The sequence below is a fragment of the Cuculus canorus genome, chromosome 2 (assembly GCF_017976375.1).
Source record: "Cuculus canorus isolate bCucCan1 chromosome 2, bCucCan1.pri, whole genome shotgun sequence".
NCBI lineage: Eukaryota > Metazoa > Chordata > Aves > Cuculiformes > Cuculidae > Cuculus > Cuculus canorus.
This window is the reverse complement of record NC_071402.1, coordinates 154,673,881-154,698,545: the sequence shown is the minus strand read 5'-3', so window position 1 is coordinate 154,698,545 and position 24,665 is coordinate 154,673,881. Positions and strand designations below refer to the sequence as shown.

The following is a 24,665-nucleotide window of genomic DNA, read 5'->3' as shown; positions in this document are numbered from 1 at the left end:
AGGTATAGCAAAGGTGTCTGGAGTGAAAACGTGAACTGAGACAAGCTGAAATTCCATTTGGAAAGGTGGAGTGGGAAAACTGCAAATGAGTAAGTCAGTCGAGCTCTTTGCCACCTCGCTGGATGAAGCTCACAGCAGCAGGTCATTCAACTCACCCTCGGAAATTAGCTGAGGTTTAATTCTTGGTTCACAGCCATTTGCCTTGGGAATTGACTGGAGTTGTTATAAAAGGCTGAGCAGGTGTAAAGGTGACAGATTAAGAGAACAGCAGACCTATAGAGAGAGGTTCTTCTGGAACCCACCAGGAAGCAATTAGGATGTAGGAATGGTTTATTTAAAAGCATTTAAACTAACAGGAGTGGTACATGCTGTTTGCAACAAGGCTGCCCTCTGAAAAGGAGAATGCCTCAAAAAGCGTGGACATGAGGAAAAGGAAACAAGCTGAGAAGATGGAATATTAACAGTTTTATCACCTTAGCTTGAGTATTAGGTGGAGAAACAAAAAAAAAAAAAAAAAAAAAAAGAGGAGGAAATGTCCTACACAAAAAAAGGTGTAAGTGGATTATGTAAAAGTTGTAAGAAGTAGCATTGGGGTTTCCAGGAGACATTTTTTGTTTATAATTTATCTAGGCACTGATGTGGCCCATTGTATTATAATACATGAGAGCACTCCACAAGCAATAATGAACTCTATTGCTGGTGAGGGAAGCTGTTCATTAACTTATCTGCAGACACACTTTCATCTCCACACCATGGACTAACTCCAGAGCAGCCCTAAAGAGTTTGTAGTCTTTACCTAAATGTGCAGGTTGTGATTCAAGGAAACACGTAGCAGAGGTGAGAATGTGGCTTAGGTCACCTTAGTCTCTCTATAGTGCCTAATTTTAAGAGTTTCGTTTAACTTTATGCCCTTCATTCGTGACATGCAATTTGTGGATTGACAGGTGCCGTCATACAGTGAGGCACCTGTATGTCAGAAATTGCAATGTCAGAGTGAAAGGGTATAGAGATATTTAAAACAAATGTGATAATAAATGTCTGCTCAGAAATGGTAGATGCTAAAGGGAACACCTTATTACAAACCCTTTACACCCAACAGTATTCCAGAGCAGCAGTAAGAGGTTCCATGTAGTTCAATTTATTTGCAAAATCCCCTTTCCCTGTACGATTTACAGGTTGCGTTTGGGATACACACCTAAATTTGTTCCTTTTCAAATGAAGGGGAGCAACTTGGAACTGCAGGTCTGGCACTTAAAGATGCTGAGCTGTTGCTTGGGCTGTGAAGATTTCTTTGGATAATCTATCATTGACAGCAATGGACAGGAGAGACCAGACTGGATAGACAAGAGGCACGCAAAGTACTCCAAGTCCTCTTTCTTCTAGTTTTTTTTTTTGTTTTGTTTTGTTTTGTTTTGTTTTTTAAAAAAAAAGCACAATTAGAGGAGAGACAGGTGTTCCTGAGTCACCAAAAAAAAGACTATTTGAAAGCACTAAGGGCCTGCCTTAGCAGACTACTTATTTAAATAAGTGGCCGGAGCTTTCAATTCAGCTGCTGTGCTCCCTTTGGGATGTCCTTTCTTTTCCCTGCTCCCTCCTCTCTAATATGAACAAGCAGGTTAATTTGATAAAATCCCTCACTGCATAAAATATATGCTGTAGCCCAAACCAGGAAGGAGGTCTTCTCTTCTACCCGAGACAGCAGCTTGCAGAGTTTGTCTCACAGCTGTGTGCTGCAGCAGGAAGACATTTACTAGAGGGTCTTGTTGTTCACATGGGTTTTAGAATTTATATGACAAGCCAAAGAGGATTTTTACCATTACCAAGGGAGAACTCATTGTTGCTTGTGCTCTGCCAGTAATTCATCTCAGTGGTGATCTGGGGTTAATTTATAAATGCAGTCTATGCTGCGTAGCATCTACCTTTGAATGGTGCTTAGCTCTACTTCCAGCTCTGTAGAGTGAATGCTCGCTGGTTATCTGAGATTATGTGCTGGTGGGAAGGAACACAATAAATAAAGGAGCAGCCTCTACTGTAGCTCAAACCCACCTCCTCACTACAGGAAACGCTGTCAGACTCAGGCAAAACACTGCTCCCAAATTCTGTGCCCTTCGGATTCCTGCCACCAGCATTATTTCATGGCCAGGGAGTCTGTGCATGCTACTAATACGCTATTAAAATGTATGCATATAGGAGAGAACCCCACTACTGTCGTAAATACAACAGCCTCTTGGGGAAAAAGAGTCTGTGATCTTTTGGTTAAAGACTGTTTCCCCTATGTGTGCTGAGAGAAAGCTGCATTGTCGCACTTCCTACTTTATGACAGCTTACTGGGGTTTACATTGGTTTACAACACTGATTTCTTAAGTCACTGTCAGTTAAAGAAGACATATAGGTATTGTATATCTTGATGTCTGTGTTTTCATAGTGAGCAATTTTAATTGTCCAAAATGCTGTGCATTTGTTAACTGATGAATTACAGTGAACACCAACATAAGCAAAAAATTTTTCACCAAAAGGGTCACTGGGCACTGGAATAGGCTTCTTCGAGGTGGTCGAGTCACCTTCCCTGGAGATGTTTAAGGGATGGGTGGATGAAGTGCTGAGGGGCATGGTTTAAGGATTGATAGGAATGGTTGGACTCTGATCCAGTGGGTCCTTTCCAACCTAGTGATTCTATGATTCTATGATTCTAAGTGCACAGGGAGCCTGACACTAAATATGTGCCACCTGGTTATAAATCAATGAGTTTATTTCTCATCTCAAAAACAGCAGTATTTGACTAATAAAACAAAAAAAGTGGCAGTTTCTGAAAAAAAAATCCTGATTCACAGAGAAGACTTCTTCTTTTTTTTTTTCTTGATCAAATATAATCTGGTAGTGGATTGTCAAAATAATTAGAAATTAAGACATTATTTGCATTATTTTGAGCAACAACTTTGAACAGGTATCTGTGAGTCTAGCCTCTCTTCAGAGATCATTGCCTGTGTTTTAGCAGTCTAAATTCTTTGATTCTTTTTGATTTTGCCCTGGAAACACATATGAAGGACATACAATGGGGCACTCTATACCCAAGCTACACAAATGACAGGTAGTTGGCTTTCAAAACACCATCCACAAGCCTAGTAATCTACATGGCAAGTATTTCCAGTGTTCAATGCTGTCAAAAAAATTAAAAGCTCTCATTTTTTTCTTGAGTATAACACTGGAAATGTTAAAAAACAAAAGTTGTGGGGTTCATTTATCTCTCCCTTTGCCCAGCTCTAGGAGGCTGCCATACAAACCAAAGTAAAATCTGTATGGATAAGCTTGCATGTAGGAATATGTACTAATATGTAGGAATATAGAAATACAGGCATATAAGTATATAGATAGAATATATTTATATATATTATCTATACATATATAGATACATAGATATAAAGGTAAAACTGTTTATAGGCAAAGAAAGTAAGGAATGGGGGCAACAAACTTCTCTAAAAGCCAGGGTCAGAGATAACACCCCTTGCCTATCTGCAATGGAAAGGAAAAGGTGTGTAGGTAAGATCAATGGGGCTTTGCCTGGAGCCTCAGATTTGCTAGGAAACCCTACCATTAATCTGGGCATTAAATGCTGACTCTTTCAGGGATTTCAGTCCTTTGGGGTAGAATAAATATTGGGAAGTCACTGACAGCACTAAAGCTGAGCTTTAGAATTGGGCTGCTCTACATTGATTTGAGGAAAACAAAAGGAAGAACTGCCATATGAAATAAATCCTAGTCTATATGATTGGCGAAACATTTGCCATTAATATCTGCAGAAGCAAGATTGAATATATTGATTTATGAGGACTGCTCCTCATCTTACAGAACCTCATTGCTGGCCAGATTATTCACTGAGGTTCATGCTGGATACCAAATTCCAGTGATGATATCATCCTGGCTTCAGAGGCATGAAATAAACAGCAAGTCAGAGGGATAAGGAGCAATTTGGAGCAATTTGGAGGATATTATTGATTAAGTTATGGTAAGGAAGGTTTAGATGGAAAGATGTGAAATCTTAGTGACATCTAGCAGGTTCTGGAACGACCTTCAAGAGAGATGCTAGAAGCAGAACATCTGAAAATAAGAACAGTAATAAGGCTTCTTGGGTCAGAAATAGTGTGCAGGAGAATGAAAGATTTTGTAGCTTACCTGTTAGCGCACGTGCCATGTGAAAGGTGAAAGTGAGGTGAAAGCTCGAGCCCAAGAGCAGGTTATGCATTTTAAGGGATATGGTTCTAGGTAATAGTGACTCCTGAGGATTTGCCTGGTCTCCACAATGTTACAGTGCTGCCTGGTCTTCAGAGACCATTGATTGACTTTATTGTGATTAAATTATTGTTCTGAAAAACCTATAGAAATATTTGTGAAGAGAAAAGAGTAGGAATGTGTGCCATACTGTGAATCTGGAGGTTATATCAACCCTGGAGGTGTTTTCGGGGTGCTAGCAAGTTTCTGATGCCAAGCAGAGCACAAAGCAGAACCTTAGAGCAGCTCTGGGCTGCACAGCCTTGTAACAGGGAAAAAAAGTAACAGAAACAGCTGACTTCATCTTTTGCTGTGGTTATGTGGGGCAGTCAGCACCAATTTTGAAAACTGCTTGATTTTTTTCCTAAAAATAGCCTTCTGGGTCACTTTTAATCAAGTCCAAATGGCCAAGTCTCTGCGTTAGTAATTCTCCTATAAATAAAATTTGACGGGGATACCTTCAAAACCAACAGTGGAGCATTTAAAAGGGTTGCCTCAAACTCAGTTCTGACTCCAGCCTTGTAAATCATTGCCAAACATCATACAGCTTCATGGCCTAAACCTCTGAAGAGCTATCGAATGCTCTGTGAATCTGTGTTAGGAGGACAGCGGCACCTGTGATGTGTTTCAGGGTGACGTTTACCACGTTCTCAAGAAAATGGTAACCTGCTCGGATCCAAATTCTGGTCCTGCAAGATTTGAACAGAACATCTTCTGCCTTGAGAGAAAGGGGAGTTACAGGACATAATCCAGGATGGGGGAGGAAGCATGCAGATAACATGAACCAAGGGAGTTTGAAGACCTTGAGAAGATATGACTTTCACTCATTGTGGGTGAAGCTAGCAAAGAAGTGTGTTGGGTGCTCTGTGTTTAATTAATTTTCTTTTAACTCTCTACGTTCACTTTCCTTGAAATTTATAAGCATACAGATCTTGGTTTCTATCATTAACTGTTATCACTGAGCTGTTTTTCTTACCTTTACAGACTTTCTGGTTAGGAAGCTCCAAGGCTTTGTGGACTTAAGGCCACATTTTTACACTAAACTTTCCACCAAAGAAAGAAATAAGTGTCACAATGTTAATCCTATCATGATGTTTCAATAATGTCAATTATACTACAGTTTGAAAATGACTTAGTTAAATGGCTTTAGTATTTAACTATGCTGCACCTTTATTTTACTGCTTTGAGACAAATCCTTCAGCTTTTGCTCCTTATTTAGGCAACATTAAGTCAATGGAGAGAGTGAATGAAAGGAGGAGGCTTTGGACTGTATGTTAATGCCACTTCAGAGCACAGGATGTAGGCAAGACTGGTAAGAAATAGGGAAGACAGAAAATAGGTGCTGCCTCAGTTTGAAAGCATTGGTGAGTTTAAGATGGTTTTGAAGTGAAACTTACATTTTCATCTTTAACAGCAAGCAGTAAATGAACAGGATTTACATGAAATAAGCATTACTAGTGGATATATATATAAAACCTATAGCGTTACTTACTATAAAATATCTTCTTAGGTTTGCTTATGCCACAGGTTCATGTTTGCTTTCTTAGAGATGAAAGCAAAGACTTCACTGGTGATTCCCTGGTGTGTAAGTGTCCATAAGACATCAGACCCTGAATCCAGTCTTCCTGTTTACTGTGATGTTTTTATAGCACACATGCAGAAGTATTTATTAAGACCTTCCTTCCACATCAGCCACTGGGTTTGTACATGGGAGGTGAGTTTATGTCACACCTTGTTAAAGAGTGAGATGTTAAAGCATGACAGTCAGCCTCTGTACCACTTCGTCGTCTGCAAATCTGAGCTGTCTTATCTCTGCAGATACCGAGCCTGCTACATCCAGCCCAAGCTTGGTGTCTCTGAGACCTCCTGCCCTTAGGCTTGCTGTCACCCACATGCCACAATAAAGCCATTAATAGGTAAATAATTTAACAAATTGAGCAAGTTTTACAAAGATGCTTAGCTGTGCAGACAGCACTGGTACATAAATGAATGCATGTTCAGGAGAACAGTTGCTCCATAGAGGACGCTATCTTGTGCCTTAGGGGACCAGCCTCGTCTTATCATGCTTTATCACAAACCTCATGGGCAACACTGGGCTGGTCAACCAGCAGTGCAATTCAGAGAAAAAATTATCCTAGCCTGAAATAAATAGGAAGATTTCCCACCAGACCTGGCTGTCTTCATGGAGGAGCCTAGTATTTCCTTTAATATCAAGCACATGTCTTTTATATAGTGTAGAAGAATCTCTGTTTTTAAACTTCACTTCTGTCTTTAAAATGACAATAAAGCACACTCCTTCCAGGTAAGCTTTGCACCCTCACATTGGTGAGTGTGCAATAATCCAATACTATGATAACCATGGCTCAAAAAATGGCATAGGTAAATGGGACTAAAAGGGAACTGTGATGAGCAGTATGCATAGGTGTCCCTACTAAGAAAAATATATTTTATAGTATATGGTGATTGATTTGGGTTTTTTATTTTAATATCCATGATGTTGGAGAGCTGTTTGTTTCTCACTCACTTCTTGGTAGAATTCAGGCCATGAACACTCATTTAAGCATGCAAAACCCAATTGCTCCATGCATTTGCTAATGTGACCCATAATGTCCACTGCCATTCAGTTCATCCAGACTTTTTCCTGATAGTGACCACAGCTCTGACTGGTTGGGCACTACAAAAGCGTTGAGAACATGAAGACAATCAGAACCCCTCTGTGCTTTCTCTAGATATGGAAATAGATAGTTTATTTCAAATAAATAGTGTTTGATAGACATGAACCTTGATGTCGAGCACCTGTCAAGTTTCTTTCTCCCTTAGAGATAAAAACGCAGAATCCAAGAGCCATGCATATGATTCTTTTAGAGTCTATGGTATGAATTCATATGTATCAACAGTCCAGAAGCCTTGTTTCTAATCAGTAATCTAAGGTTGGTAATTGAATGGTAATGTCAAAATCTTTTATCTCTGCTGGAAATAGTTAGATCTTACAGATGCTTTCATCCAGAAAACCCTAAATTATAACGCTTATGTGACTCATCGTATTTCAGTAGTGGAAGAAACACACACTTTGAGAAATGTACAGGGAACCTGCAGGACAGATGCCACAGGGCAGTGGTTTTACAATGGTGACCTCCTTTCTCATCAACGTTGTGCAAGCTGGCATTAAGAGGATTTCTGTGTCCTTTGTTAAATGAAAACAAACATCTTTGAAAGTCTGTGTTTCTATGAATTTAGCATTAAAGTTGAAACAAAGATTTTGTGAGTTGGTAAATGTTCCGCATATGTGTGGGTGTAAAAGCCTCCTGTTGGTCTAATTTAATTACTTCCTTTTTTTTTCTCTTCTACTTTTCAACTGACCAAGCTGTTTTCAACTGGCCAGGTGCTTCTTTTCAGGAAGGAAAGTCAGAAGAGAAGAAAAATAGCAGGACTGTACTAACAGATTGGATTTTCACTTTGTGTCTCCACTCAGGTCTCCTTAATAAGCCTCATAGCCAATACACTTGGATACTCTGAGATGGGTCCTATTAAATCCCTCAGGACTCTCCGAGCCCTGCGACCACTAAGAGCGTTGTCACGATTTGAAGGAATGAGGGTAAGAATAGCTAAAGCACTGATCAAAGCCCAACTGTGTAACATCAAGCATGTAAAAGAGAACACTTGCACGTGTCTTTGTCTTCGTTTTGCCTGCCATAGGAAAAGAATTATAATGCTGTAACAAACCAACAAAATCAGAAATCCCTCATTTCTCTTGATTGCAATTGTATCTTTACAGCTTTACCCTCTGGTGGATTTAATGATAAACTAATTCTACTGCCCAACTTGTCATATTACACTTTAAAAAACAGCTTTTTGGCCAAGAAAGCATTTGGCTAACAATTACCCCTCAATTATAAGGTGTATTTGGGGAATAAGCAAGCTACAGTTTTGCTCCCTGCTTTTGACGTGTTAAAATGAGACTGACTAATAATTAAAGAAATAATAATTAATAATAATAGAAAAAATAGAAATCCTAAAGATAGGGAAAGCAAATAATTATATAAGATATTTCCTTTGAACAGATTGCAATTTTAATATGGAATGTCAGGATTAACATTAAAACAATGTAGCTTGTGTTTGTTGCTCTGTCTTGTATATCCCTCTCTTTCCCTTCTACATTCCTTTGGCAGTGTGGCTGTATCCACACGGCATACTTGTTCATTTGTTAAGCCTACCTGCTGTACCAATCAATTATTGTCTTGATAAGCACTTTATTTAACTCCTTGCACCATACATCACTTTCAGATGATGAAAACTGTGTTCTGCATGTTCTGAGGTTACTGCTAATCTTGCAGACTATAGACTAAGATAAAGCAAATCTGAGACAAAATTACATGCAAAACCGCTCACATTATCTGATGATTCCAGTCTCTCTCTCTCACTGGGCCAAAGAAAATGCTACAGCTTTCATACAGAGGTATATTAGGGCAAAGCTTTCTCATAGACAAAATTGTGGTCTGAATCATTGCTGACTGAAATGTGTAGTTTGTGCACTAAATTCCTAGCAATTAGCTGTTCTCTATAGCATACCCTTGCAGTGAGACAGAGTGAAGGCCATAGAGCCTAATGACTGAGGTAACCCAGAATATATGATGATAGAACAATTTATGAAAACCTCATATCTATAGTTTGCCTACTCTGTGGATGACCAGAATTGGGGATCTATGGCTTTGTCCACAGACCTCGTGATTATTTTATATTATTTATATTATAACATTATAATATATTATTTTATTATTTTATATTATTTATTTATATTATTTTTGTGGCTGAACAGATAAATCTAGTTACAGTCAGATCTTCTCTGTGTTTAGTACTAAGACAAAAAGATTCAAGAGGATCTATTCATCTAGGCACACAAAACTGAATTGCTTTGTTCACCACACTCTTTTCAGCAAATACAGGCAATATTTTAAAGATTGTCCACAAAATAAAATAAAAGCAAACTGCAGTTCCTCAGCTGGCACAAAGTGTAGTTGCACTACTGACTTTAATTAAACCTCTCTCCTATGTTGTATGATATCCTCACTCCAAGTCTTTATTAAATATACACAAATAGAGCAAATATTGATATCAGTAAAAGCTGCTCTATTTTAACTACCGGAGTGATTTGTGCATGGACTCTCTCAAATCAATTTAAATCTGGCTTATGAAGGCTTAGCTTCTACTGGTGGATTTGCAAGTTCAAGCAAAACTCCTTTAAAATATTCTCAGATGACATAAAAATGTTCACTGATGATTTTGCAGCAGTTTAACTGAATTGGATTCAGATTTGAAAAGCAATGGGAAGACTAGCCAAAAATGTTGGAAAAGTGAGACTGAAATAAGAAAGAAATAATGTGGAAAAGTTTCCATCTCTATGGAGAGGCTTTCTGAGAATAAAAAGAATTTGGTTTAGTGAAGATCCTACATGACATAGACACGCAGATCAGCCCAGCAGGTTTTCTTCCTACTCTACTCATGATTGTAGGCTCTTCTGGTCCCTGACTCAACATCTCTTATCTTCCCTTATCTCTAAGCTGCAACTGAAATATATTCAGTCTTTCTGAGCTATTGGAGGTAGTGAATTAACTTGTAAACTATGCTATGATAAAGTGTAATTGGGAATACGTGCTACTGGAAAATCAAATCATTTTATTTTTAGTTTGTCTAACCACACTTAACATGACTAGGGACAGTTAGACCTTTCATTATTAGGAGTTCATATGCTCCAGAATGCACAGGAAAATTGCCAACACAATGAGGGATTAAATAATGGTAACGTTGAGAAGAAAGCACTGACAGTAAAAAAATAATAATCGTTCGTTCTATTATAATGTCTTTTTCTTGAATAACAGAAAGATTTATGCATGGCTAGAACAGAAACTAGAAAGTTCTCATTTATATGGCAGTAAGAGGCTTATTTCATTGATGATGTACGTAAATTTTGGAAATAATTGGTCCTGAGGCAAAGGTACAGAGTAGCACTTGGATTGCCAATAAGGCCCTTTAACATCAGACGTCAGTTCTTTCCTTGTCTTCAAACAGGCTGGGACCTCTCTGAGTTTCACGCAAGTCTCAGCAGTTCCCATTCCATGAGAGGTCTGTAAAATAAGGCAGAACTGTTGCCATCTTGTTGCTCTGTCCCCGAAAAAAGACCCCAGTAAGATCAGCATCCCCCTGACAGTTATTGCAAACCCTGAAGGTGTCATGCATGTGCCACCATCCTGAGTCACCCAGTGCTTTCCAGGACATATTAGATCCCAGTGTAAATTGACTTAGGTCTTCCTGTCCCAAATCATGAAGTCGAGCATGTCTCCTCATTTATTGTCCATCAGGGAATTGTTTCAGAGCTGCCAATTCCCCAGCAAGGGAGGTTATTGCAGTATTTTAAAAGGATGTGTGGGATGATGATAGACTATTTAAAAATGTGAAAATGATACTAGGCAAAGTCATGGTGAGGCTGCTACAAGATATATGCAGGGAAGAAATTGCATAATTAATGCTAGTTAGCATGATTTCATGGGAATAGTTCTTGTAAAACTGATATGGCCCTTTGATTTGATTACAAATTATGCTGATGACGGTAACTGCACTGATATAATATCCTGTAGATTTCAGAGAGGAATTTGATACCGCAGGACATTGTGATGAAAACTTGAGCTTTGTACCAGGCCAAGTAAACGTATTTTAAATTAATTTAAAATGGGTGATGGATCTCAAAAAGTAATTGTAAACAGTGATGGCACTGTAAATTCAGTGATAAGTGTCTCAGGGTGAGGGATCCTTCAGAATAAGAACTGCCCTTAATCTGCACTTTAACAATGTCTGGAAGAAAATATGAAATATTTGCTGACAACACACAAAGTGAGCGGAGTAGTAATGGATATTACGGATAAGGGAATTATACTGACTGATCTGGATCATAGTGAAAAACAGATCAGTGGTACAACATGAATTTTAATAAAACCGCATACATCGTACACTTCAGAAGGAGGAAAGTAGGTCACTTGGAGAGACGTTTCTTGGAAAACAGCAGCTGAGAAGGACTTAGGCTTGGGATGGCTGTTCAACAGGGGACACGCTCTTGGGCAGGCTTGATAAATGGGGTGACTGATACAATCCCTCAATACACAGGGGAATAAACCAGCAAGCAGAAGGAGTAGGTAGTCCTTCAATAAAGGGATTCTACCAACTACTGGAAATTAGATGCTCAAAATGGGAAAGTCTCTGCAATGTGATCAGAAATCTGACGGAATGGTGACATTACAAATAGCCTCTGTTTTGATAATTACACAAAGTAGTGTCCAGTCACAATTCACCTGCAGTGAAGACCGGAATGATAGAAGATGTCTAACAGCACATGAACAGTTCTTAAAGAAATTCAACCTAAAAATACAGCATCAGTTTCTAACAAGGAGGGCAAAGGACACCAGAAATAGATTATCTAATAACAACAATTTTGTCCATTATTTGAAATCATGACACTATAAATTAGATGTCTTTGCAAAAGCTGTGCCCCGGCTTGGTTAGGAGTTAAAGCCTGAGTCTGAAATTACTGCAGGAAGTCTGGCGGGCTCTGCTGTGGCAAAAGGAGGATTAATGCATTGTGCAATTCTATTTCTGGATTTTAAATCTGAATCAGCTTTGGCTGAAAAGGTGGTCCATGAGGTCAGGAGAGCTGGGCCACCAAAACTATAGCTGTACCACAAGCTAAAGATTAACACCACTGTGTCTTAGAGCAGAGGGTGCCTCAGTTCTAGGCTGTCCCTAGAGTCCCTAGCACTGGAACAGGCTTCCCAGGGGTGGGATCTCCAACCCTGGAGTTGTTTAAAAAATATGTAGACATGGTACTTCAGGACTTGGTTTAGTAGGAATGGTGGTGTTGGGCTGGTGATTGGACTCGATGAACTTAGAGGTCTTTTTCAAGTTTAATGATGCTATGATTCTATTCTGTGATTCTATAAGTCCCTTGGAAGGTGGTTTCATCTATAAAGGTATTGATGGGAATCAAGAAGTATGAAATCTTTTCTTATACATGGCTGTATATGTTGCTATTCCTAGCTGCAACAGAAATTCAGCCCTTTCCATGGCAAGGCTTGCAGCTGAACTTTAAACATGAATTTGTGATAGCTTGCCTTTATGTATTCAGGTCTTCAAATCCTCTCACTTGTCCCAGTGCAAATCAGCAGTTCTTCCAGCAGACCAAATGGCATCACGGTGATGTAAGACCAGAAGCAGTGAGAGAAGAATGAAGCCTCACATCAATAATTAATTTGGAGAGGTGTTACAGGATTTCCTGCAGCCTCATGTCGAGTTTTGTTATCTACAAGCCATTGAATATAACTCCACAGAAGGAAAAAAGCAGGATGCAGGCACGGCCATCACTTGCACTGCTGAAACCTACCCACATCACAGGGCTTGTGGATGGGAGCTGAGTTCAGCAGCAGAAGTAACATAAGTGCAGTGGCTTTATGCTGGCATGGATTAAAATGGAACAAAAATATTGTCCCACATAGCAGCAAATAAAAGCTACTTTGACAAGGGCCAAGGCTATATCCAAATAAGCCCTTGAGCTGGAAATTATTTGGCATTTTGGTTAACCCAGTAAAGTTGGTCTTAGATTAGTAAAGTTAGAAATTGATTAATGTTCCAAACTGAAAGATAAAATTTTCAAAAAAAAAAAAATTGAAAAGTCATCAGAATGAGCCTATAAGGAAAAAAAAAATGGTCAAGCAGTGTCTCCTGTGTGAAAATTGACTTCATTCATAAATGCACAAAATACAAATCTTTGTTTGATATACATAATTTTGTATTGTATATTGTAGATGAAGCTGTTGCTATACATGCATGAAAACTGTTTTACTTTTCTGGTTATTTTTCTTTCTCAGCACTGCAAAAATTATTGGGAAACGAATGTTACATTATTAGCTTCTCAGAAAATTGGACACTAATATGAGAGGAAAACAAGAGCTGACATTTTCCATAATCCGATTCACAATTGAATAAAATTACATTTTTATGGATCAATATCACCTTGTCTCAATTTCAGAAATGTAGATGGAGAAGAGGAAGAGCTTAATGTTTACCTACCAGATTTTAATCTCCAAAACACAAGACAGAGATGGAGACAAATTCATGTAGTGGGGCAATTGTCTCCAGCAATGGCGTTGGGTAGTTTAGCCTGGACTGTACAATGTAGCATCTCCCAAAGCTATGAATACAGAGGAACCTTGCTGACATAGCGGGGGGGAAACTACATTTTGTGACTGTGGACTTCCATCATGCACTTTTTCCGTTACAGCCCTACCTGGGTTCATGTGTAGGAACTTTACAGCACATCACAGAAGAAAAAAAAAAGCTTTTTTTTTTTTTTTTTAATTAGAATAGTTTCACTGTTTTAATAATGCATAAGGAGCAGTTCTCTTAGTTCAATCAGATATCATTTAAATAACCAGAATTTATCGTGGCTAGAGTTCGCATCCCAAAGATTATGGAGATCTGAGTTCAGAAATATTTTGTGCTCTATTTTGAGACACAACAATGTATCCCAGCCATTTCCAATTAATCATATGATTATTAGAGCTGGTGTGACTGAAGTGCATTATTCAGTAGGATCTGATGATGACTTTGCAGATTGCACCTGAATTAAGATTTCTGTTGAAGAAACATCATTACATAAGTGGGATGCCTACAGATTAACTCTTCAATTACAGAAAGAAAATATAATCATGTGTGAAGACTTCAATGGTGATCTGACTCCTTAGGTAGCGTTAGTAGTTATTCACCTGTCACAGTATAAGGATTCAACCTAATCAAGGGCACACAAGAGCTTGTTAGCGAAGTGTCGAAGTGCTGACATTAATTCTATTTTATCTCTTCTGTTTCATTCAAGGTGGTGGTTAATGCCCTCGTGGGAGCCATCCCTTCCATCATGAATGTTCTGCTTGTCTGCCTCATCTTCTGGCTTATTTTTAGCATCATGGGTGTGAACCTGTTTGCTGGGAAATTTGGAAAGTGCATTAATAAGACAGAAGGAGATATGCCTTTAGACTCTAAAATTATTAACAACATGAGTGACTGTATACTCTATAATGTGTCAGGCACGTTTTACTGGACAAAAGTTAAAGTTAACTTCGATAATGTTGGTGCTGGGTACCTGGCTCTGCTACAAGTGGTAAGTGTGACCTCCAGAAACTAAACTACTGGGCATATGTTTCTTGTTCCCATTGAAATCATCAGGCTTAGGCTAACCTCTATACTCTTCTTAGCTTTTCAGCCTTTCCTGCCAGGGGAATGCCTTTCTTCATGTGTAAATTAGTCATATTTGGTGCATTAATCTGGCCTAGAGACATTTATGGCAGCTTCTGGTTTTAAATTGATTTTTCTGGTGTATCGCTAATGGAGTCTTCTGGGAGGTGATTGGGATAGTGAGGTGAATTAAAGACCATTTTGTCCATATTGTAAGCCAGAGCAAAGTTCAAGTCTAGAAACAAAAAGTCACGGGCTAGGAAGGACTGTTCATGCAGAGTGCACTGGCCTTCCTGAACTACCTAGGACTTCACTGTGCCCTGCTGGGAAAAAATGAAGTTACAGTACCTTCAGTTACTCAGCTGATGTTATTGCATTAAGCTGGAGTCACAGAGACTGTAATTCACAGTCTTCTGCTCACCTTCCATGGGAGTATTTGGGAAGGACACTGCTTCCTCGCCTCATTATCACTGCTAAACATGATGAGTCAAATTCAAACTAACTATGAAACGTGGTGGTGATTGATGTAACTCCATACAACCTGGTCTCTCTGGAAAGGCGTCAAGAGCGCATCAGAAAAGAGACTGTTGAGGTTCAAAGATGATGGCAATATTTCATCTTTAAAGACAGAAGTAAGCCACTTTTACAATCTTTTTTTTTGTGTGGATAAATTGTATGCACTGAGTTTTACTGTGTTGTGATGCAGCACAACGTAATGGATAACCCACAGGAGACTCCATCTTCTTGTCCAGGATTTATTACTGGCCTGCTGAGCTATTTTAGACAAATAACTTTCAATTCCATGAGGCCCTCATGTAAAATAGCTGTAATGACATTTACTTCCATTGTTCCTAGTTTGCTCTGAAGCCTGGTAATGGCAAAGGCTGGATGTGCGCTAGGAGTGTTTGTTATGTTGCATTTCACGCACACAAAGTGAAACAAGTCCCTTGCTACATCCTTGGACAGGGAGGTTACTATCTTGAAGTGCCTGTGATGGCATTCCTTGCTTCTGAAATAGTAGCTTGCATGCTGCGGGCTCAATTCAGTTGTCACCTATTGACATCCACCCTTTGCAATGTGGTAGGGGGTACCGCCCTGGGCCCCCACCTGCCCTTCCAAGACAGCATGAGCCTTCCACAGATCTCTTATCACATCTACCAGCCCTTCTCGTTCCCGTGATGCAAATTTGCTTTCTACCATACCTTTTTTCCTTTGTTATAGACACTTGAATAGCTCCATGACGTAATTTTTCGTACAAGTGCGTATTCTTATATTCTCTGTTTCTGGTATACATACACTTCAGTTTGAGATCTTCTGACTGCTGTCCATTGAGTCTTTGCTTTCATACATTCTGGAAAGCAGAAAGATTAGAATGGACGCAACCACATTTGGTTCTTTCCATGACATAGAGCTGAACTTCCTCAGAGCAAGAGCTTTTATCTTTTGCTTGTCATTATGATATTCAGCTTACCCATGCAGGGTAGATTAATTCACTTTGAACATCTTTAATTAGATTTCCCATTCTATACAGAACATTCTTTGTCTTTTATTGAGAGGTCCAATCTAGCTGAGCAAAAATGTCCAGGTTTAAAATATTATGCCTCACCTGAATCTTCTTGTCTTTTTCATGACTGTGTAACAGATGCCTACTTTCTTTGGTGAAAAAACTCTGGTGAAATCAGTGTTCTCTCTCCATTTCTTTTATAAGACTCAAGCTCCAGCTTTCTGAAAATCTGCACCTTTACATAAGTTGGCATTGCTTAAGGAGTGTCCTTAAGCAGTCTTTTCTACAGTATCAGTTTCTGGACACTCGGCACTGGTGATACTGGCTGCAGTCAGTAGGTAGGACTGCCTTCTGTTGGGATCAGTGGTGGCAGCAAAACCATAACTGGTTGAAGGTCTATTTTGCCACATTTTTTAATGTAAAGTCTAGTACTGCTGTTTTCTAATTGAAAATGGACTTGATGGCCCTGCAGGAATAAAGGAAGCCTACATCCTTGTTCAAGTTCTACTGCAGGTGCTGGCTTCTTCCTCCAGGAGGAAGGGCAGGAGCCAAATGCCTTTAGGGGATTGATTTTAACTGTCATCCTGCACCTGGAGCTCTGATGTCTGCTGCTAATGACAGTCTTAGGTAATAAATTGTACAGATAACACCCACAGAGAAGTGGCCCAAACATCTGGATCTCCTTTGCCAGACTCCAGTCGAGGAGTGTCGGTTACAGGTGCTCCTTGCCAAATATTCTTCATACAGAGTCTCATTTCATGACCTAACTGCCAGAGGAATTGCAGGGGATCGGTTAACACTTCAGCTCTCCTAAAGAGACATAAACATTGATGCACCTTTTTGCACGCTGAGACAGTGCATAGCAATGATGAGAAAAGCATTTTGGTTACAACCCTCAGGGACCCAAAATATGAGCTTTTCAGTGGGACTTGTCTTTTGACTGTTGACGTTTTAGCTGCTGCAACACATTCTTTAAGTGACTCTGAAGATACCTTTGGATGCCTGAATGTGTCTGAAAATCCAAACAGATATACGTAAAACGAATCTGTCCACCTAATTTTCTGTCTTCACTTCTATAGAATCCTTGAAAGAAATGAGAAGTTCCACTAGGAAAGCTTTAAAGCTTACTACTATCTAGAGGCAAACTTTCTGAATATGTAGTTGACAACTGCATGAAGCTTTCCCCAAATATCCTTTGCTCTTTTCCTACTTTGTTTAGGATCCATCATGTTGTTCTAAAGATGCCACCTTGAATTAATGAGCCTGAGAAAACATTCATATGAAGTGGTTGGTCAAGTTTCAAGCTTCTCCAACTAACAAACATGCTGTCTCACAACAGATTGCTAAAGTAAGAAGTAGTCTCTTCTCATTCGACAAGCGAGAAAAATGCCTCATTCATGGGGTGGAAAAGATTTTTATTATCACAACTTTTTAATTTGCAAGAAGGATGATTCACTCTTCTGGGTATTTAACACCATTAACACCCTGATCTATTAGGAAAAAAATATTACTACAGCCCAGTGATTCTGTAATGCTTTTTCTATATTCCCAGAATTGCTTTGGAGATCACAGCAACTATGTTCTATAAAGCTGTATTTGAGCTGAACAAAGAAGTGTCTTCTGTATTCAGCAGTTTTGCATTTCCGTTGCAGAATCCTTTCCCTCGCATTATGATCACCTCCGCATTTTATTTTATTTTATTTTATTTTATTTTATTTTATTTTATTTTATTTTATTTTATTTTATTTTATTTTATTTTATTTTATTTTATTTTATGATTTTGCAGCATATCTTGAAATTTTAGCAATCTCTTGAAGAACACCAAGAAAACAAGTGGTCTCTCATGCAGCTTCTAGCTTGCTTGCACAACTTCTCCTTAGGCAGGAACAGGCTTGTATCTAATATGCTCTACTACTCTCTGTTACTCTGAGACTTCAGATAAAGTGTGAGAAGATAACAGAAGCACTTCAAGACCAGTACAGGCATCAGGAGCTGCAGAGTTAATTCACCCCCTCGTGCCAGGTTTTGAAGTCATGACTGAGCTCATAAATCAGCTACAAAATGGTCATGAGACAGCAGCATGTGTCTAAAGTTACTGAGTCACACGATCTCTTGCACTTCTGTAAACTGTGAACTTTCACTGTGGATGCAAAACATGCAAAAAATCTGTGCTTCTGAACAAACTGTAAATTGGTGTGCCGGGGTACATTTTTCTGTGTGTTCAAGGATCACAAGTAAGCAGTATTTCCATGAGGAATTATTGGTGGAAATTCAAGGGGAGCAGAGGTAGCACCTTTGGAGCCCACGTAGCCCAATGCAGTACAGACCTCTGGGGTGCTCTGGTGAGACCAATACTTGGTGGTGCCTTCCCTGGCAAATCATCTGAGCGCAAAATAAACATAAAACAACTGTTCGATATAAAATTACTGCTATGATGAAATTAAGCAAACTGCAAAATTCAACAGAAAAGCCAGAAGATAGTGGAACTGACATAGCCAACTTAAATACATATAGTTTGGTTGTACTTTTGATGGCTCTGTTTTAGCTTTCAAAAGTTTCTCTCACTAGTAGTAAAAGTTGAAGAACGTTTCGGAATGTGAAGGCCAGTATTTCTAATGTCAAAAGCAGCCATTTTTATTGCACTATCACAGTCCATTCCTAGGAAAAAAGTCCCCCTTTCAGATTTAAAAGGGGGACTTTAAAAAAAAAAAGATTTTTTTCTATTATTTTAAGTCACCATCTGATTATACAATAAAAGGTTTGAGGGCAGCTAGTGCCATCCCACCTATCCCCCTCCCCAGTAATTTACTGCATCACAGCTCTAACCACCAGTCAAATAACAAAATGTAATCCCATCCCAAGATGAGTTTATCAGTAGATAATCTCATCACATGACAGTTTAGTAAAAAATGGTGTTTCTCTGGGTAGCTTCCAGGCAGGATAATATCACAAACACTCCCATGAAGACTTTGTCACTTCCTTATCCAGAGTGTAAGTGGTTACTAATTCCAGATAAATAATTTCTTTCCCCAGTGTTATACTTCTTTCATTCTCAATATCTTTTACCCTGTGCAGATGAAGTGTCTAGGGAAGCTTTCCAGAAACGCTGTGCATTTTTAATTCTGTTACTTCTGGACAACTGGGAAAACCAAAATCACTGTGCTTAATTCTCTTAATATTTATTTTTGTCAGATCACTTCATCATCCATTATCACTGTAAACCACTGTGCCTTGGAGTAGCATCTTTCGTGTCTGTGGTACACATCAAGTGGTAAATAGCTACTCAGAGAAAAGATTTCCTCCCAAGTGGGAAAAAAGTACAGGCTAAGATCATATCATTTCTTGCTACAGAGAAAAGGTTTTCTTATTTCATCCCATCCACCCTTCCTGAATGGTATTTTGAGCTGAAAGCTGCAGATGACTGTAATGGCACCAGAAAATTTGTTATCAGATTAGAAAAAGAATCACAGAAAAGGAAAATATTGCAACAGCTAAGGAGGATCAGTGTGACAGGTTCAAATAATTATTTGTTTCAATGAAACTGCTGACCATTCATATAAACCCTTTATATCTAAAGGTGTTTTAAACACATGGTACCGTGGAATAGATTTTCTAAAGGGTACTGATTTTGTGGGTTTCATCTCTTTCGACCAGTAGATAAAAATGAATGCAACCTTTCAAACTTTATTTTATTTATACTTTAATGAGAAATATGGTTGACCTCTTGTGCAACATTTTCCTTTGGCTTAGTTGCCTTCAGAGGTAAATGGGAAGGCACTGTTGCCTCCATGAATTAATTTAATAATAGAGCATGTATACTGAAGCATTTCTAAAGCTGCTGGGTGTACCTAGATCAATACAAATACCTGATTTTCTCCTGGGAATCACTGGACAAATTCCTATTAGCATTATCTGCAGTTGTGTGCTGGCACATGCCATGGAGAAAATTCAACCTGTAGGATAAAAGAAAAATGTTGGGTGTGGGTCTTTCATGCATGCTAGTGTAAATACAATTAAATCAATAAATGTAAAAATGCCTAATTATGTGCTCACACTGATTTTAAATCCAGAGTAAGACTAAATAGGTCAGAAGTTGAACGAGAAAAAACCCCAGAGGACAAATACAAAGGCGATGTGGCTTAGGCGTAATGCCAGGTACACCTGGCATCAAGCTGTGTCTAGTGAAAGCCGTATATCAAGAGCAAAGAGTCATGGGTTTGCTACAGAATAGTAAACATCACTTCTACCTGCTTCTCCTAGGAAACTGCTCTTTCTCCTTTGCTGGTTCCAGTAAGAGGCTTTGACTTCTGTGGAATCCCTCTCTGCTTACACAATTAAAATATAAATAAATAAATCAAACCCCCGATTTAAAAAGTATAAAATTTGAACAGTAAAGCAGATGGAGTTTCCAGGGCCAGGCTCACAGCAGGTGTTGACTGCCTTTGCTCCTTTCAAGTTATCTGTGATTTATGCAACTCTCTGGGCATTCAATTTGCCTTGATTTACCATGTTTTAAAAGAGGGCAGAATCCAACCTTCAATAGGATCCTACAACACAGTTACTGCCCATCAGTCTGGGGGCTCCTTCTCACCTGGTCTGATACTTGTGTGGGAAGCATTCTGAATTGTCCTGTGTAGCCATACCTCTTCATTACTTGAATTTCTTAAGGCCAAAACTTCCAAAGATTTCATTGCCATATTTTGTCTCCTTTTCAAAATCTCTCTTAAAAACCTATGTTTTATCCCCACAACTGCAGAAAATCAGAAAGCAAGAATGAGATGATCCCGGAGAAGACCATTCTAGAATGATTTGAAATGTCTAAATGAACATAAACCCGTGTATACCTATTGCTTTAAAGGAGAGGCAGTTCATTAACAGTGAAGAGCATGCTCAACATCTTACTTTTAAAACTCATCACGGAGATGATATCATTTAAAGACATGCTCATTGAATATACTTAATTCTGTGTTTGTGGATTTTTTTTTTCAGGCCACATTTAAAGGTTGGATGGATATTATGTATGCAGCAGTGGATTCACGAGAGGTAGGTCACAACAAGGAAATTAATAATTTCCTTTTCCATTGACTTTCACAGTATTCACAGAAGTCAACAACAAAGCTTGAAATAGTAAAAGCTGCAAGTCCCTGTCTCACCCTGGTTGAGACTGTTGCAGACCTTCTTTTTTTGCAGCTGGTACTGAAGCATCATAACCCTGAGATTAAAACAAGTGTAGCCCTCAGCTCTACACAACTGATTTATCTATTTGTACTGCAAAACTCCCAGCACAGAGTCACCTCCAGGGTGAGACTGAGTCTACCAAAAATCTAAACTGTCTTCTCTGCTTCTTCCACTCTCTCCATTGGCTGTCATATTTTCCATGGATCTAAATTTTGACAATAGAAATTAACTGAAAGCATTGGGATGAAATTATGTTCTCCTGTAATCCACAATCTCAGCCTTCCCTGTATCTTTACCTGGTGTGAGTTTCCAGCTGTGGCTTAAGACATGTTGGAGCTTTGAGTGCTGGTTACTGCCCAGGGTTGGCAACCGATTCCAATCTATGTTCCATTCAGCTTTCAGGTTCCGAAAAAAAAAAGGCCCTGGACATCTTCCTTGCTATTTCATGTGTGGTTTGTTTAATTTTTTTTTTTGTTGAAGATGTTGTCGCCTTTCCATCTTATAATAATATTAAAGGGACAAGGTTACACTCACTGTTAATTTCTAAGGTAGCTGCCTGGTACTGGAAATTTGACAGGCTGAATTGTGTAACTGGAAGTTTAGCCCTAAGTGGAGGAATAGGGGCTGAAAAAACCTTATGCTATCAAAGGAGCAGAAAAGTACCTTTGCATAACATAGTTCATTATGTTGATTTATTCTTGTACTACATACACATGTATGCGTATCCTTCATGCTGCTGAATGAAACACATGGGCCACAAATGAGAAAATAAGGCATTTAAGGAAATGTGAGCTTCTGGCATCTCGGTAAATGGTGGGGCGAATCTCAGTATTTTTGCCAAATGTGTTCATGTGTTTTCAGGCTATTGGACTGTGTTGCTTAGTCATTCATCAAGAGATCATATCCATATCTACTCTTCCTAAAAGAAAGATTGTACTTCTAAATGCACTGACTCTCAATACAGTGTTTTTTAGTAGCATTTAATTACACTGCAATCGTTCTTTTGCTTTTTATAAACACTATTAGTTCATATAAGATTAAGGATAATCAGAAAATTGATTCTTTTCCCCTTCTGGCTTCAGATTGAGAATATTTTATAGGATTTATTCTGAAGTTGCACTTTCTGTAGCAGTGTGATTGCTGTGACAGTGTTGTGAAATGTAGCTGAAATGACTGTGGCATTGCAGATGCCAGTAGCAAACTTCAAACAGAGACCATGGAGCGCTGACTTTGCTAGTCAGAGTTACACTGGTTTCCTGTTTCATAATCTTTATTGCTGATGGATAGTTCTCTTTTAACTGCATTCACATTTTGATACATGATGGTGTCATTTTTGCCTTTTCCTTTTTTCTTTTGCAGTGCGAGGAGCAGCCTGAATGGGAATATAATTTATACATGTACCTGTACTTTGTGATTTTCATCATCTTTGGGTCTTTCTTCACACTGAACCTCTTCATTGGTGTCATCATTGACAATTTTAACCAACAAAAGAAAAAGATAAGTAGTGCATATGCTACACATCACCTTGTGATTGCTGCGGAGACCGGAGCAAAGATAGATTTATAGGCAGTGGCTTTACAACATTAGGCTTGATATTGGCATTAGCAGAACAGACACATGCATGGCTTTTACAAGAGCACAGTTGTAGCAGCCCCCCATCTCCCCATAGGAGGAACATGCTGAAAATGCAGGCTGGGAGATTATACTCCCCATAGAAATCAGCAAAGCAGCTCCATGCAGACAGGATCTCTAGCACAAGCTCTGTCGCAAAGGCACAGACCACCCTGGTGTCCCCATGATCAAACACCACTGTCCTTCAGAGCAGTGCAACCTATCACCTTTCTGCCCCGGAGTGCAGCCAGGGTCAGGAAGGTGCAGCCTTGACTGAGAACTGTGTTTATTGCTGCTTTGTAGGCTCTAAACAAAGCACTGAGTCTCTTCTACTTTCCCCTCTCACCTCTGACCTACCTTGAGGGTAGACAGAATCTGAGTCTTGCCCCTCCTTGGTTGCCTGCACTGTTCTGTGTCTCCTGCCCTTTGCCTCCGTGAAAAAAATACAAACACTGCATCTCATCAAGCCCTTCTTAGATGTTTTGATGAAAGCTACATGAAAATGGAAATAAGAAAACAGAAGAGAATGCAGCCCTGAACTTTGGATGGAGGCAGTGGACCTCTTTTCATCAAAAGTAATAACTTTGTTCTCACCCTATACTTAGGTGGCCAGGACATCTTTATGACAGAAGAACAGAAAAAGTATTATAATGCCATGAAAAAGTTGGGATCTAAGAAACCTCAAAAGCCAATTCCGAGGCCACTGGTAAGAATGGCATAATTCAGTCGAATTCTACTTAATACCTGAATATTTACTTAATTATATTAATGCAATTTGATCTCCCAGTGATTACTTCCAGATGAAAGCCGCTTAGTATTTACATGGTTTGATTTTGGACAGTATTTGCAAGTCCAATGACCTGTGTGGTCCATAATTCCCATTTTCTGCAATATTGACCAGAAGTCCGATTTACATATGTAGTCATGGCAGTGGCCACTTGCCTGCATTGAATGAATTCATGGCCCCAATCCAAGGTCTTTACTTCAGTAACTTCAAGAAGCATTAGGAGTAAATGAATTTGAAAACTCTGTCATCCAACCACTCATCATTATCTTTATATTTATGAAGTTCTAATCAGAAGCAGTGTATTGTCTATTTTCCTCTTCTTTCTGATCAATCAGGAGACAATGATGTCATCATTCTGACATAGTTTAAATTTCCTAACTAAATCTTCTCCTTTCCTCCAGAACAAATACCAAGGGTTTATTTTTGATGTAGTCTCAAAACAAGCCTTTGATGTCTCCATTATGATTCTTATCTGCCTTAACATGGTTACCATGATGGTGGAAACGGATGACCAAAGTCAAGAAAAAGTGAACATCCTTCATAAAATCAACATGCTTTTTGTTGCCATCTTCACTGGAGAGTGCATCATCAAAATGCTGGCTCTGCGGCACTATTACTTCACCAATGGCTGGAACATATTTGACTTTGTCGTCGTGATTCTGTCTATTGTAGGTAGGTGAATCTGGATTTTTACTCAAACGTCAAAATTAAAAAGGCGCACATAACTTTAACTAGACACAGTTGAAGACTTTATGCAATAAAATATACTTTGAACTCAGACTATTAGATACTAAGAATATTTTATTTAATATTTATGTTTTGCAGCATAATACTGCATAACAATAACTTGTTTGATCAGCAGAATGACAAGGTTTATCATGCCACAGTATTGGTTTCAATGTACACTTAATGGTTCCAGGTGATAAAACATGGTCCATTCCCTTTATTGTGAGTCTTCCAGGCTGGGGAATTTTTCATGAATGTTGTCCATAATCCTGACTGATTGTTTTGAAGGGAAGTCTGGGATTATTTCCCATGTACTAGCTCACT

The 24,665-nt window shown here is 38.9% G+C and overlaps 1 protein-coding gene across 5 annotated transcripts in view; it reads left to right on the top strand.

Annotated features, from left to right (window-relative positions):
- The window catches only part of SCN5A (sodium voltage-gated channel alpha subunit 5), a 221,594-nt gene that overhangs the window by 192,057 nt on the left and 4,872 nt on the right, over nt 1-24,665 (top strand). For all 5 annotated transcript variants that reach the window (XM_054058158.1, XM_054058156.1, XM_054058157.1 and 2 more), the window contains 6 exons: nt 7,739-7,861; nt 14,180-14,461; nt 21,029-21,082; nt 22,577-22,714; nt 23,430-23,534; nt 24,017-24,287. In XM_054058158.1, the coding sequence (XP_053914133.1) occupies nt 7,739-7,861; nt 14,180-14,461; nt 21,029-21,082; nt 22,577-22,714; nt 23,430-23,534; nt 24,017-24,287 (973 nt within the window). The remainder of the gene's footprint in view (nt 1-7,738; nt 7,862-14,179; nt 14,462-21,028; nt 21,083-22,576; nt 22,715-23,429; nt 23,535-24,016; nt 24,288-24,665) is intronic.